General features: G+C 36.9%; 2 protein-coding genes across 2 annotated transcripts; one reads left to right on the top strand and one right to left on the bottom strand.

Moving 5' to 3' along the window:
- Window positions 1-5066: 5066 nt before the first annotated feature.
- On the top strand, window positions 5067-6804 carry LOC148554318 (serine/threonine-protein phosphatase 7 long form homolog). Its single transcript, XM_088495100.1, has 3 exons — window positions 5067-5638; window positions 5724-5811; window positions 5896-6804. Exons 1-3 carry the CDS (start codon window positions 5082-5084, stop codon window positions 6802-6804), a joined length of 1554 nt encoding a protein of 517 aa, XP_088351226.1. The 5' UTR covers window positions 5067-5081.
- A 25-nt stretch (window positions 6805-6829) lies between these two features.
- On the bottom strand, window positions 6830-8886 carry LOC148554317 (uncharacterized). Its single transcript, XM_088495099.1, has 2 exons — window positions 6924-8886; window positions 6830-6864 (listed from the first exon to the last, which is right to left on the bottom strand). Exons 1-2 carry the CDS (start codon window positions 8884-8886, stop codon window positions 6830-6832), a joined length of 1998 nt encoding a protein of 665 aa, XP_088351225.1.
- Between the last annotated feature and the right edge of the window lie 3642 nt (window positions 8887-12528).

Below are 12528 nucleotides of genomic sequence, written 5' to 3'. Positions count from 1 at the left end.
TCTATAGAAACCTCAAGAATATGATTATCAAGTTGATCCTCTCCGAAAAAGGGAAGTTGGTCCCTGTTGTTATAGGGTATTATTACCCCTTGTAGATTCCGATCGTACACAGTCACTCTCTCGTAGAGAGGTTTATCCAAGTATTCCGACATATTTTAAGAAAATAGAGGAAGGAAAAAGTATAGAAGGGTATATAGACTTAAGAGAGCATAGGGAGGAAGAAAAAGGGAGAAGTTGGGGAGTTATATCATAAAGAGTGCGAGAGTAGAAGGGAGAAAAGGAAGGGAAAAGTTGGTGAGTTATATCTTAAAGAGTGTGAGAGTAGAACGAGAAAGATTAAAGGGGAAACCGGGAAAATGTTATGATTTAAAAGATCTTCTCTATCTTACCAACATGTATTAGCGTCAATATGCCGAGTCCTATAGGGCTTTGGCCCTACTTTATAGGGCCAAAAGAACAAAAGGCCCTATGCTCAATAGGACCAAATTTTCAAAAAATCTTGCAGGTCCAAAAGCCCTAATGGGCCAAACATCATAGGGCTAGCTCATGGATAATCCTTTTTTTTTGTTGCTTTTTCAATATCTATTTCAACAATCTCTATCATATTTAAACAATCAAAATTCTATTGACCAGGTCGACAAAATAAACTCTGTTTACAAAGGCAAAAAATAAAACAAAATTCCAAATCAAATTTTCTAAACATTCAAACTTTTACTAATGTGGTTTATTCTTCAAAAACTAAAATGATATTCCAAATCAAATTTTTCAAACAATCAAATTTTTACTAAACCGGTTTATTCTAATTTCCTATTATATTGACAAAGATGCCTTAAAATATCGGGTACAAGATGCTACCCTAAACTGAACTATATCACCCAAACGATGAAACATACTTAACTAAATCAAGACTTCGATAGCCTTACTGTTGATCAAACCCTTATTGTTGTTCTCTCTGCCTCCCATTTTTCACATCAGTCTAAAAAATATTTGGTCCTACAAAAGCAGTCAAGTGAAAGCACTAACTAAAACAACTACTACAACAAAGAACCAAAGATAACACCACCGTCATCTTCCAACAAAGGTATCTACGCTTGTGTCCTTTCTTGTGTGCATTGACAGAGCTTTTCTTTGATCTTCCAGTTGTCACTGTCCATTTTTGACTGGGATCAACAACACAGTCTTCTTTGACATGGCCCGTAGCACCGCACTTTTCACATTGTAAGTTTTGTGATCCATCTTTAGGTACTGCGGGAAATGGTAGTCCATTATCGTCAAGTACATAAATATTTATGGCACGTGTCCCGTCCGAATTATCTTTGGTAAGGTTATACTGAACTTCTGTGAAAATCTCAAGAATACGATTATCAAGTTGATACTCTCCGAAAAAGGAAAAATGGTCCCTGTTGTCATAGGGTATTATTACCCCTTGTTGATTTCGATTGTACACAGTCACTCTCCCGTAGAGAGGTTTATCCAAGTATTCCGACATGTTTTAAGAAAATAGAGGAAGGAAAAAGTATAGAAGGGTATATAGACTTAAGAGAGCATATGGAGGAAGAAGAAGGGAGAAGTTGGTGAGTTATATCATGAAGAGTGCGAGAGTAGAAGGGAGGAAGAAGAAGGGGGAAGTTGGTGAGTTATATCATAAAGAGTGTGAGAGTAGAAGGAGAAAAATGAAAGGAAAAACTGGAAAATTGATATGATTTAAAAGATCTCCTCTATCTTACTTGATATGATTTAAAAGATCTTTTCTATCTTACCAATATGTATTAGTGTCAATATGCTTGGCCTTATAGGGCTTTGGCCCTACTTTATAGGGCCAAAAGAACAAAATGCCCTATACTCAATAGGGCCAAATTTTCAAAAAACCTTGCAGGGCCAAAAGCCCTCATGTGCCAAACATCATAGGGCTAGCCCATGGATAATCCTCTTTTTTTTGTTACTTTTTCAATCTCTATTTCAATAATCTCTATCATATTTAAACAATCAAAACTCCATTGACTAGGTCCACAAAAGAAACTCTATTTACAAAGTCAAAAAATAAAACAATATTCCAAATCAAATTTTTCAAACAATCAAATTTTTACTAAATCGGTTTATTCTAATTTCCTATTATATTGACAAAGATAGCTTAAAATATCGGGTACAAGATGCTACCCTAAACTGAACTATATCACCCAAACGATGAAACATACTTAACTAAATCATGACTTCGATAGCCCCAATGGTTATTTTGAAAAATCAAACTTCAATTCAGAGCCAAAGGTCACCATTGAAACTTGAGATATATCAAAAGACAACCATGATATAATATAAATAAATAAACTATATACATACGTAGCCACATCCTATTACAAGTTTACAACATAATTATAATCTAACTCTGGACAAAAGGAACGAAGATGGAAACAATAAGTTTAGTAAGCATGCTCTTGGTACTAGGCATGATCAGTGATGACTTTCTAATGGATTATCTAGAAGGTCAGAACACTGCATGAACAAGTGTTGGGGTTGAGCCATTAAAGTGGAACATGCAGCCAATAGGGTTGCTCAAAGATTCTTGAGATACCCAGAAGAAGAAGCTAAAAAGAGAGAAACTCAGAAGCTAAAAGTTGGAATGAAGAAGACAACGTTAGCGTAAGAAAATTGATGGAATACATGTGGAAATGGCACTGATTCACCAAAATGAATGCTTTTTTTCTTTGCAAAATGAAAACAAAAAGCGATAGAAGAGTAGAAAACTGAAATTGCAGATAAGAAGAAGAAGAAGAAGAAGAAGAAGAAGAAGAAGAAGAAGAAGAAGAAGAAGAAGAAGAAGAAGAAGAAATTTACAGAACGACGAGAACGAGCTACAGAACAATGATGTTCAATCTGAGAAGCGAGAAGCGAGTTCTGCTTTGCACGGCGGCATCGAGAAGAGAAGAGTAGAAGACAAAGACATGTTTGGGACTTTTAGGGCTTTTAGGACTAGCCCTATTTTAATTATTTTTTTGGAACTTCATTAGGGTCAGGACTTTGTAAGATATATTTTTGTAATTTTATGGGTGTGGACTAAAATTAAATTGAAGAATTTAGGGCCAGCCCTAGAATCTTAAATTATATTAATACCATTATTTCGTTCTTCTTATTAGTACAAATTCCAACTCTCCTCAAAATGGACAACATCTCCTCTAGACTCTCCTCTTTCCACACTCAGATCTCATTTCCAATTCAGGCTCCATTTCTACTCAAACCCATCTCACATCCCACAATCACTAATAGTGCACTTTTTTTTTTTTTGTGTGGATAAAGTATAAAGTTTCGAAAACATATTCTTTAGTTTACTTTCTTTAACCCATGTGCTATGCCAGAATTGTATTATCGTTCTACTACCTACTATAATTTCTTTCTGTTGCTGAACTTGAAACATTGTTTCCTAGCTTCTGTCGATGTTGGCAATAAATGACCAAACACCTCCATTGAGAACTCAATTTTGATCCATTAATGGCTGCTATAGGAAATAAAAACTTTTCATGTAATATAATTTTGCTCCTTTAGATTTTATAAAATTTTTAGCTTTTAAAAATAATTTATTAAAGATAGCTATAACACTTAAATTTGATAAATTAAATTAAAAATAACTTTTAATTAATATAAATACCAATAGTTATATTTAGTAAAATAATTTTTAAAATTTAAAATAAACATAATAGACATAAGAATCTGACATCAATAACTTAATTAAAAATAAATCTCAATATATTAATATATAAAATAATTTTAAACCTTTAATTTTAATGAGTATGAATTAACTTTAAAAACTAAAATAACTTTTTTAGAAGTACTCGTATTTTTTCTAAACCGTATATATAAAACAAAACTTTTTTTTATTTATGTATAAAATAAAGTTCTTTAAAAAAAATTAGAGTAAAGTATATATATATATATATTTTTAAAATTTGTCAAAAATTTTAAAAATATCACTAAATTTTATTTTATTTTAATTTTATTTCAAAAGTTTTCGATTTGCATCAAATATACTCCTGACAGCTAAATTTTAAAAAAGTTTAGGAACAATCTAACAATAAGGACAATTTACCAAATTAAAATGATGGGATGTAAGCTTTACCAAATTACAACAATTGGAATTTGGTTACCATTTTGCGTTGAATCAATTTATATAGAAACCGTGGGAGCCAACCACGGATTCCAAATGCACATAAACCGTGGGAGGTAGGGAGGTTTTATGATCAAACCATTTTGTATGTAAACCATGGTAGGCAGCCACGGTTTACGTGAAGAGAATGTGAAGCATAAACCGTGGTAGGCAGCCACGGTTTATGAGTAAATGCTTTCGAACATAAACCCCTAGAGGCAGCCACGGTTTATGAGTGAGTTGTATAAATAGCAAAGCCGTGGCTGGTGAGGGCGGATCATTTGTGAGTTTTGTGAGTGAGGGGAAGGTTGGTGGGTGAGAGGGGAAAAAAAATTTTTTTTTGTTAAGTTGCTGGTTTGAGAAGTTGAACCGGTTTAGTGGAGAACCGATGGAAGAAGAAGACCGGATGTACCAGTTAAACCGCGTTGCGCATGTGGCTGGATTTATCGACCAAGAGGTTGGTTAAACCGGCTTTTTATTATTATTTTTTGTTTAATGTTCTTATCATTAATGGTAAATGTTAAATTAATATTTTAACAGTTATAATAGAATTTTTTGCTGTTATCATGATAGTGAGTATTTTATATTTATTGAATTTGTAATTTATATTGTTGGCAGAAATAATTTTTTAGGTTTACGTGTTAGTAGTATTGTTAGTGTTATTTTCTCTATTGTTGTTATGCTTAGGGTTTTTTATTGATATTACTGTAAATTGTTGCTGTTGTTGTCTGTTGAGAGTTCGCTATCTTTCTTTTTACAGCCTGTTAGGGTTATTAGTGGTGTGAGAAGACAACAGAATATGCCTTTACACGAGCGTATCATACCGTATCTAGAGACGGCAGGCTTATATCACTTGGCTAGGCTGAATAGTCAGTGGTTCTGGGTTGATGAGCCTCTACTTAGCGCATTCATTGAGAGGTGGCGTCCTGAGACCCACACATTTCACATGCCCTTTGGGGAGTGTACGGTCACCTTGGAGGACGTGGCCTATCAGCTGGGTTTACCGATTGATGGTGAGCCTGTGAGTGGGTGCCTTAGTGAGTTTGAGAATTTCATGGAAAATGGAAGACCGGCATGGGTGTGGTTCCGTGAGCTGTTTGGGGAGTTACCTCCGCAGAATAAAGTGAAGCAGATGACAGTGTGCTACACATGGTTCCATGAGCGGTTTCGGGTTTTGCCAGCAGATGCTACTGAGGACATCGTGCGTATATACGCGAGGGCCTATATTATGATGCTGTTGTCATCTCAGCTGTTTGCGGACAAGAACGCCAACCGTGTCCACCTTCGCTGGTTGCCTTATGTGGCATCGTTGGATGACTTGGGTAGATATAGCTGGGGCTCGGCCGCGCTGGCGTGGTTGTACAGATGTCTTTGTCGTGGAACAAACAGAAATGTTGTCAACTTGGCTGGGCCACTTCAGCTTCTACAGTCTTGGATCTTCTGGAGATTTCCTTGTCTGAGGCCAAGTGATTTCAACAGATTCGGGTTTCCACTTGCATCCAGGTAAAGAAATATGATGCTAGAGTTTGAAATTGTTCATTTACATGTCCCATTAGATGTTATGACATTCTTTTAATTGAACTTGTAGGTGGGCTCAGTATCTACCGAGGAACGATGCAGTAGATCAGAGAGTGGTGGCTGCACGCCTTTCTTTGGATAGATTGCGTGTGCATGATGTGAGTAATTTACTTGTAGTTCATTCAGTTTTATTTTGCCTGTTATAGAATTTGTTTTACGTAAAGTTTCATTACGTGATATAGATCGTGTGGGAGCCCTATTCCACTCCGGATGTCGCAGCTATTGTTCATCCAAAGATACTACTAGACCAGCACCGCAGGCTATGGACGGCAGTTACCAGTCTCATTTATTTTGCTGCGATTGAGTGGCACCAGGTGGATAGGGTTATGCCTCAGTTCGGCGGGGTTCAGCATCTCCCTCGTTTGCCGCTTAACATAGACTGGCTTCATGCGAAGGACGGCAGGGGTGGAGATAGGTTTTTCCCCTCATATTATCGGGAGTGGCATGAGTATTGGCAGGCTCGGCATGCCTCAGTTTTACCCGTTGACCGAGTTGCTGATCCTGGGCCATCAGCTGAGTACCTGGACTGGTGGTGTCGTGTGGCGCACCGATTTCTATCCCCAGAGGTTGCATTTCAGGATCCCAGGCCTATTGTGTTGACTGAGGAGGCTCGTCATAGAGGGTCATCGCAGGCACCTCCTATGGTGCAGGTTGTCGACAGACCGGACAACCGCCGCGTGGACAGGCGTAGGCGTATCGGCACACGTACTACGGATCGAGAGTGGCGATGGCTGGCCGACCAGTTAGATGAGGGGCAGGGTGTTGGTGGTCAGGGAGGTGATATTGATCATCGAGTTCCGAGACGTAGGGCCAGACGACATGGTCAGCGGGATGGTGGTGGACGTGCCCGTGGTAGAGCACCATCTGGAGAGTATCACAGTGGTCAGAATGTTGTTGGTGAGGACATTGGTGGTGTGGGCACAGGGATGGATCAGGGTACGTACGAGGTGGGGGGTTCTTCTCAGATGTTCGCCGACTTTACTACGGCGGCCGTCGGCATGGACATTGATGATCCTGTGAGTCAGTCAGAGTTCTTCAGAGATATAGCAGACATCTTGGGCCTCTGCTGTTTGTCCCCGGATAACGAATAGCTCAGCAAGCCTTCCGTATGTGGACTTAACCAACGACGTGACCGGGAGGTTGCGAGTTCCCTTCAAGACGGAGTTCACACATTCACTGATGTTTGTTGTCATGTGCCCGAACCGTCTACCGCTATCCTGGTGTTGCGTCCACTTCTCATACTCCATCCGGTTCGCCCAATCACACATTGCCGGATTCTCTGTACGCATGATGTCGAACCAGTAATAGAACTCCGCCTCAGTTTTTGCGTACGCAGCATTAACCAGCATTCTTCTCGCATCTTTACCTTTGAAAGAAAGGCTGAAATTTGCTGCCACATGGCGGATACAGTACGCCCGATAAGCACGTGGGGGCAGCCAACCATTCACGGGATCCTCTAGTGCAGACTTGATACCGTTGTGCCTATCCGAGATAACAAGGATACCCTCCTGTGGAGTCACGTGCCTTCTCAAGTTGGACAAGAAAAATGCCCATGACTCGGCATTTTCTCCCTCCACAAGGGCGAATGCTATGGGGAGGATGTTTGAGTTCCCATCCTGTGCAATCGCCAGCAGTAAGGTGCCTCCATATTTGCTGTACAAGTGGGTACCATCAATACTCACAAGCGGCTTGCAATGTTGGAAGGCCTCAACGCAAGGTGGAAATGTCCAGAACAGACGGTGAAAGTACACTGTTGAGTCATCAATCTGGTCCCCAACTATAACAGGAGACGTCTGCAACACAGTAACTGTCCCGGGCATCGTCAACTCCACGCCTAGCATCCAACGTGGCAATTCGGCATAAGACTCTTCCCAGTCTCCATATATTTGTGCAACTGCCTTCTGTTTTGCTTTCCAAACCTTCCGGTAACTGGGTTTGAAGCCGTAATCAGCTTCAGTCGCTTGTTGCAAGACCTTGATCGGTACTGCAGCATCCGCACTAACCAACGGAAAAATCCTCGCACAGATAACGTGGTAATCAAGCTGACGGTGATCACTGGAAACAGATGTTGCTAAGCAAGTGTGCGGACCGTTGTACCTCCTAACCTCCCAAGTTCCCTTCCGTGCACGGAGCGAAATCCGAATCAGCCAACTACAACTTTTGCCGAAATCCTTGCACCTTCCATGATACTTCAAATGGTCCGATTCCATCACTCGGTACTCAACACCTCGACGGATGCTGTAGTCCTTCACACTAAGAATAGCTTCTTCTTTACTCTGGAAGGATTGCCCAATCTGAAATTCGGTTGACGAACCACCTACTGTAGCAACTCCGGCCGTATGTTCACCCAGAGCCTCCAAGTTTAACGTCGAGAAGTGTGGAGGGTAATGCTGTGTGCCGGAACTTGGAGGACCTTCTTGTGCTTGTGGATTGGCACCGGTGTCATCGTCGCTGTCCCCAAAATACAAATTTACAGGCTCCTCGCCAGAGTCATCGTCCCGCATTGCATTCTCTACTCGATCAGGTACCCCGATTTCTTGATGTTCATCATCTGTGGCACGACCTGATTCCCCCAGAAATGCCTGTTGCAGGACCCCTTCATTAGGGGAACGTGCAGTTGGAACTGCAACCGCTGGTACCAGATCAGCCGCAAAAGAAGGAGAGGCAACCTGCGGAACAGAAAACCGGTTTGCTGGCGCCGAGCAAGACGCACCGCCAGCGGCAGTCGAGCTATGAACAGGATTCGATGCCCCAGAACTATCCAGAGTTGCCTCCAACTTCGCATACAACTCGTGTATTCTGAGCTCAGGAAAACTCCTCACGCAATGAAATAGAACCCTAATATCTTCGTCAGCCCCTAACACGAATGTATCATACATCACACCGCTGGAAACTACAGCGATGGGAATCTTGTAGAAGATCTTCTTCACAACCTTGCTCCCAAAAACTCCAAGCTTCTGCAAGATGGTGCTCTTCAAATCTGACAAACTGTTTGACGAACTAACAAATACACTCAACGGTTCTCTATCAGTGAACTTCACACCATATTTTTTGCTTTTTTTAATTTTTCCAGAGCAATGCACTAAGACAAGAACACTCTCTCCCTCACTTGACATTGTGATAATGATCTCCTCAGCAACTTCATTCTCACTCGAATATATATAGACTTTCATTATACATAAACCGTGCTAGGTTACAAGGTTTTATGATCATTGAATGCCCTTCATAAACCGTGGTTGCCAGCCACGGTTTATGCTTTTTCTTCTTCATAAACCGTGGCTACCACCAGCGGTTTCTGCTTTTCATTAATAAAGTGTAAACCGTGGCTGCCTACCACGGTTTACATTGTGCATTTCCAACTCATAAAACCTTGCTGCCTCCCACGGTTTATGTGCATTTGGAATCCGTGGTTGGCTCCCACGGTTTCTATATAAATTGATTCAACGCAAAATGGTAACCAAATTCCAAATGTTGTAATTTGGTAAAGCTTTCATCCAATCATTTTATTTTGGAAAATTGCCCTAACAATAATGTACGATAACTATGTCTGTTTTGTTTATGTTGAAAATTATTTTTATAAAATTATTGTTGAATTGGTCTTAAATTTTTGAAAAATTAGTCATCGGGATATATTTGATGCAAATCAAAAATATTTTGGACAAAATTAAAACAAAATAAAATTTAGGGACATTTTAAAAAAGGGTAAAGTATATTTTTTGTCCCTAAAATTTGACAAAAGTTTCAAAAATACCTCTAAGTTTTATTTTGTTTCAATTTTGTCCCAAAAGTTTTCGATTTACATCAAATATACCCCTGACGGCTAACTTTTTAAAAAATTTAAGACCAATTCAACAACAATTTCATAAGAACAACCCTCAATACAAGCAAATCAAGTATAATTTTCATGCATTATTGTTAAATTAGTCTTAAATTTTTTGAAAATTTAGCTGTCGACGATATATTTGATACAAATCGAAAACTTTTGAGACAAAATTGAAACAAAATAAAACTTAGGAAAATTTTTAAAACTTTTGCTAAACTTCAAGGACAAAAAATATACTTTATCCTTTAAAATTTTTTAACAAACTTTATAGATAAAAAATATATTTTGCCCAAAAAAAAATATAAACATTTCTCAAGAAAAAGTAAAGCAACAAATAAACCCTTAGAATTTATATTAGTCCTTAAAAAAATACTAATAAAGTCCTCTAGGATAACAAACATAAATAAGTTAAATTAAAACTTTTCACCTTAATCATAGAGACTAATTTAAAAATAATATATTTATATCTGCTATCCTACAAAACTTTATTAATATTTTTTTTAGAGATAAATTAATCTAAAAGATAAATCATCAAAAATTTATTTATCATTTTAATCCTAAAACAACATCTATCAAATCAAATCTTACTTCATTCTAACGATTTGGCTCAAAATAATGACAAGGGATTGGATCATCGCTGGGATTTGGTGGACCTTTCCCCTTTGTCGAGTACTAATAAAATAATATTTAACAAATATTACAGAAACAGAATACTTATCTCTTTCTTAAGTTAAAAAATTAATGTAAATAAAGTGTTTTATGTTTTCATGAGTGAAATTTTTCTTATTACTTACTACTTAGTCTATTTAGTTCAATTTATAAAAACATAAATGAATACTTGAATATTTGTCTTTTTTGTGAACGAAATATTTGAAGAATAACGAGGTCTTTGACAAAAAAAAAAAAAAAAAAAATCTAACTCGATCCCTGACAATTATTTCGAAAGAACAACGAGATCTTTGTGCCAAAAAAAATCAATGTCATTTTTTTTGGTACAGAAACTAATCAATCCCAAAAAAAATATCAGAAGCCAGATTTGATGTTTTTTTTTTTTCTTGGAGCCTCGTTATCCTTTCGAAGTAATTGTTAGGAGGCGGATGAGGTATTCACTCAAAATATAACTACCCTAGGTGTATATTAAAATTTATTATTAATATAAAATATATATTAAAAATAAATTAAATTATAAATATATTTATATATAAATATATTAATGATTAATTTTAATAATTAATTTTAATATATAAATAATATTTTTATAAAATTATTTTTTATATATTAAAATTAACTATTATATATTTATATATAAATTAATATATAATTTAATTTATTTTTAATATATTTTTATTATTTCATATTCTAGTGACTGATTTCGATAACTATAAGTTCATCAATAATTTTAGTAATACATCTTTAATAAGCAACAATTGTCATCGTGTGAATTTAGTCAATTTACTTAACTCGTTGTGTTGCGTGTTATTCATATGGTCAGGTGTAACTGCAGGGATGTCCGTGATGTGGATTGGTTAGATTATGATTTAAAAAAGCCATCCAGTTTAATTCTAACGAATATAATTATATTAGTTTGGTTTGATTTTATTTTTTTATCTGAGGTCAACTGAATCGAATTCAATTGAATTAATTTGGTTCAGTTTTTAAACTAATAAATAAAACGAAGCTATCTTAATTATATTTGGTATATTAAAAATTTGTTTAATGTTATTTTCAGTCAACAATATACAACAAAATTCAAACATATAAAAGGTAAAAATTTAAATTTCATAAACTGCAATCATATAATATGATTTGTAAGATAATTCAAACTTCAACAAGACAAATTCACATTTTAAACACAACAAATAAAAAAAAAAGTGATAATTTCCAAAAAAAAATTAAGAGTGAAAGAATTATATATGGTAAGTGTTCTTGTGAGAGTAACTTGGACGTGACCTCGACTAGAGGAGTCGACGCCGAGTTTTAGCCTTCAACATCGAGCTATAAATTGGGATGATCCGAACTCTTCGTCCAGAGAGATATCACGTCACGGAGAGTATGAACAAAGGGGGAGTGTATCTGCAAAAGGCACTCCGATACTTAAGTTAGTACTAAGAATTCAGTGTGTCTGTTAAGGATAAGATATCATACCTTTATAGGTTGAGCATAAAAGGTCGGTTACATTACCGTTGATCATCTGAATTGAAGAGTAGTTATTAGGTTTTAATAAGTGATAATGTCTGGTCGGTCGTTTTTATTCTAGGATGTAGCGTATAATGCCGAGTTATAGCGTAAAGTGTTGAGTTATGATGCATAAGTCCGAGTTATGACATCGAATTTGTAACGGCCGTATCAGTAGGTTAAAGAGTATAATGTGATTTATGATGAGATTATAAAGGTAGACTGATAGTATTGAAGATATCTTAATTCAAATAAATAAGACCCATTAGCGAAAAGAGATGCTGCAATAAGCAATTGAGCAATCAGAAATTGAGCCTAATAGAAAGAATCGCAAACAACCCAATTAGATGAAGAACTACATAGTAGGATGAAAGACATCATAGAGGATATCAATTCTACCAAGTTAGTTACGTGAAGAAATAAAAAGAAGGGATTGAATAATTTTGTAGTTAGTTAGAATGAATTTTGCAAAGTATCTTCGGACCGAGTTCTTACTCGAATAGGAATGTCATTTTTCATTCCTGCATTGTTGATTGTAATTTCTAAAATCTCTCTTCTTCTATTTCAATTCAATATATCAGTACAGTCATAATTTTTTGACTCCAACATTTGGTGCTTTCGTTAAGAGGGGTGGCCATATCCAATGAGCTCAATCGTCAAGCTGAGATTGCGGCATTACAGCAGAAACATGTTGAAGTCACAAGCCAACTTAGTAGGACGAATTCACGTATGGATGGGGTTGAGAATTCCTTACGTAAGATCCAAAGACTGTTGAAGGAAGCTCTGAAAATGAAGAAAGCGGATCTTGACTTGGAAG

This window comes from Arachis ipaensis, chromosome B7 (assembly GCF_059453495.1).
Source record: "Arachis ipaensis isolate K30076 ecotype BB chromosome B7, ASM5945349v1, whole genome shotgun sequence".
Classification (NCBI taxonomy): Eukaryota; Viridiplantae; Streptophyta; class Magnoliopsida; order Fabales; family Fabaceae; genus Arachis; species Arachis ipaensis.
This window is presented reverse-complemented; position numbering and strand designations above follow the sequence as displayed.